The following is a 3,797-nucleotide window of genomic DNA, read 5'->3' as shown; positions in this document are numbered from 1 at the left end:
GGAGCTTCAGATTCTGCTACTTTATTGTTGTCGGTATAATTTGTTTTAGTGCTTTCAATTGTAATATCTTATTATACATTTTTACGAGCTTATAGTTGTTGCCCACGGAAAGCGATCAAGGATCGCGGGCCTTCGAGTAGGAGTCGATCTAGGCTCCGAACGAAGTAAATCTCTCGTGTCTTTCTGTGTGTTCGTTCTTTATTCCGCTGCGTGTTTTAACTCCGATAGTTTTATGAATCGAACGAAATAGCCGCGAGCGCTATTCACCCCACCCCCTCTAGCGCGTCTCGATCTAACAGAAGGGAATGGCTCCCGGTAGAAAACTAGAGGAATTCCTCAGGTTGCTTCCTCTTAGATCCTCTATTTGACATGTGGGTCGAGTCTTTGGAAATAGCGGGCATTTTGTATGGTCACGAGGCAGTGGTCTGCTTTTCGAAAGCTGTCATGGTCACGTTGATTCATCCAATATCCTCCATCTTCACATTTCAGAATAGGTGAAACGGTTTCCCATAGACGACGCCAAATTGATCCTATCCGGAATCTGAGTCAGACAAGGGATGGGTGAGCTCACTACAACAAAAACCCTCATAGACATCAGTGGAACAACAACGGTTTTAAGCAAAAACCGATGTCTTTAAGTATTTTACACCGGTTTTTCCAAAACCCGGTTTTTTAGGCGATGTCTATAAGCACCCGTTTTTTCGTTAATAGACACCGATTTTAACATCGGTTTTTAAAATATGATGTCTATGATAATTTTCCCACCAATACTTAGCTAAAATTTTCAACTCTTCCCTCTAACCTAACCCTATATGATGTCGTCCATGGGAGGCAGAGAGAGAGAGTCGTCTTCGGGCGACTCACCTTCTCCGCCTCTATCTTCTCCTCCCCTCCCATCGCCGACCCAATCTCGACCTCCTTTATTCTCCCAATTCGAAGCAGACAGAAACAGAGATCGGAGATCTGTGCTTCCGATTCACCGCTCGATCCGCCAAGATGCAGATAGGTTCCGAGAAGGCGTCGTCCCTTGATCTCTTATCTGTCGTCGTCGCCTCCCACTTCGACGGATATGGGCTAACGATAAGCCCAAAGTGTCTAATGTAGGAGGAAGAGGAAGCTGCTAACGATCAGCAAAACCAGATGCAAAGGTGTCTCCGTTTTTTTTTGTTTTTACTCCTCTGCCCTTTGCGATTGTTTGTTCGACTACCTTTGAATCTTCAGCAGTTTGATGATCTCTTGTTCTCTATGCAGAGGTTGATGTCGTCGACGGTGGAGCATGATTACATAGGTCTATCGGAGCGGAACTCCTCTGCCGGCGGAGTCGAGGGAGGGGTTCTGAACCTCAAGGCCACGGAACTCAGGTTGGGGCTGCCTGGGTCGGAGTCGCCCCACCGCGTGGAGAAGATCGGGCTCACCCTGGATTTGCTCCCCAAGAGCTTCGTCTCCGGTGCCAAGAGGGGGTTCTCCGACGCCAACGATGGGGGCGGGACGTGGGGATTTGCCGCCGAAGGTGGCGGATCTGAAGTGAACTCGGTAAAAGGTGGCGGCTTGTTTTCGGGGAGAGGGGAGGTTGCGTCCGGTGGCAGTGCAGGGCAGCTTTCTGGGCAAGGGAATGTGGGGAAGGACCTAGCGGTGAAAGCGGCTGGGCAGGAGCGGAAGGTCACCCCGAAGGGCTGTGGTTCTGTTGGGAATGATAGTTCGGTAGCTCTTGCAGCGAAGTAAGTGTGATAAAAATGATCTTAGATTTTTCTTTCATAGATTCATAAATCTTCATGCGTTCTGGTTTCTGTTTTTTGTTTCTTTTTTTTCCCCCTTTTGGCATAGCTTGGATCTTTTAATCGAATTTGTTATAATTTCCTTCGCCGTTTCACTGATTTTTTTCTTTTTCTTGTTTGCTCTTCGCTGTTTTTCCCCTTCTTCCTTACGTTCGGTGAAAATAGAGTCTTTTTTGGGTGCACAAACGTAGAATCTGGGTGACATCCGTTTGGTGGTTTGTGGTTCAACAAGGGTTTGCAATGGTATAAACTCTGCCATTCATTTAATAGGAAGAATCGATTTTTTTCTCGGCGCCAGGATCTTTGTATCCATGAAATGACATTACTAAGCAAGGAATTTAATCAATTACTTTATGTAAAATATTATGTATGCTTTTGAGAGACTAAGATCTTCCCTTGGACGTTAACATATGTATTCAAGTTTTGTCTACTTCTGGGTTTCTAGACTTGAGTGTTTTGATACTGAAATCATAAAGTAATTTAATCAATTACTTTAAACTAAAGCATTCATTTAATAGTCAGATGTATATGAATGCTTACTTTTTTTCTTGTTCCTACTTGTAAACTATTACTGAACCAGACTCTTAAAGGTATGACATTACTAAAGCAAGACATTTAAGCATAACTTTTTTTTGTGTCGTTTAGCATCTCATTAGCTAAGGTAAGTCCATTTTTTAATTTTAATTTTACTAATTTTTATGTTTGCGCCTATTCATCTGGAAATAAGCAATTTGATTCTGCTGGAAGTACAGTAGTGTATTGGAATACAAGAAAAATTAAAGTTCATTATCACCATTAATTGATAATTTGATATTAGATGATTTCTTTGACGGTAAATGACAAAATTCTTTAATGGTATCAGAAAATATACCTTTCTGTTTTTTTTCTCAAAAGGCCTCATTCTTCTTGAAGATTTATTCCATATTTTATATGGTTTTAGTATTTGTTATCTACTCTAGAATGTTAATTGTTACATGGATAATTAGACCTTTGATGAGGTATTGACATCATATCGTGTTAGCTATAAAATGTATGTATATATGTCATGGATATCCTTTACACAAGACTCTATTTTTATTATTCTTTGTGTGGGTTTAGCAGTCAGTAGAGGCACTGTACTATCAATAATCTTTTCAATTTTGGTGAATGTTGAAGTTTACACCTGCTTTCTTTTTCAGGAGAATGTGGATATTAAAATTTTAACAAATGATGATGTTCTAGGTGATGTAATACCTTATGATCAGCAAGATGCAATGTGCCACCTCTGTTACCAATTCCTTGATTTAATGCCGCCTACGGTATGGATACTTCACCTTGTAATAGTTGTTATTTCTTTCAATTATATTATCCACATTAAATGGTCATTAAATAATACTACATCTGTAATAGGAAGTTGCTGCAATTACACTGGAATTTTAGATCATAAGCTCTACTTTTTTTTCCTTCTTCTAGCACCTCTTGATTTATGATTCAGTTTTTTCTCAGTTTGCCACTTTTCTTTTATGGTCTTTCTTTATGAATTTTATTTTTCAAACCTTTATGAATATGTTATACATAATCAGTCAGGGAGCCTCTGTTATTTATTAATTCACAAGTACCTGTTATTTTGGTAACTAATATAGTTATACTTTAGATCCAGCCCTACTAAAATTTTCAATTAACAGTCACATTTTCACAATGCGATTTGGTCTTATTTGCTGTGGTTTTATTTGATCGTATTAACTCATTTATATTTTATTTCTTATTAGTTCTCTGTTTCTTATTCTTGGTTATTAGGGAAGAACAAACCCATAATTTCTTGGTTCACATCCAGTTTCTCTTAATAGGTGTGTCTTTATCCTTGTCAATATATATATATATATATATATGTGTGTGTGTGTGTGTGTGTGTGTGTGTGTGTGTGTGTGTGTATACATACCTTATTTATTTAACATCTTTAGCCTGACGTGAAAGACAGCTAGTAGTTCATTGTGTTTCAATGTTCAAATCTGCAAAATTATGAATGTATATTTGGATTTTTGG

At 39.2% G+C, this 3,797-nt stretch overlaps 1 protein-coding gene across 1 annotated transcript; it reads left to right on the top strand.

The window, feature by feature from the left end:
- The first annotated feature begins 1,257 nt into the window (after positions 1-1,257).
- On the top strand, positions 1,258-1,722 carry LOC122031421 (auxin-responsive protein IAA27-like). The gene has a single exon (XM_042590539.1). It carries the CDS (start codon positions 1,258-1,260, stop codon positions 1,720-1,722), a length of 465 nt encoding a protein of 154 aa, XP_042446473.1.
- Positions 1,723-3,797: the final 2,075 nt, after the last annotated feature.

The sequence above is a fragment of the Zingiber officinale genome, chromosome 11A (assembly GCF_018446385.1).
Source record: "Zingiber officinale cultivar Zhangliang chromosome 11A, Zo_v1.1, whole genome shotgun sequence".
NCBI lineage: Eukaryota > Viridiplantae > Streptophyta > Magnoliopsida > Zingiberales > Zingiberaceae > Zingiber > Zingiber officinale.
The sequence above is the reverse complement of the archived record's forward strand: the minus strand, read 5'-3'. Positions and strand labels throughout refer to the sequence as shown.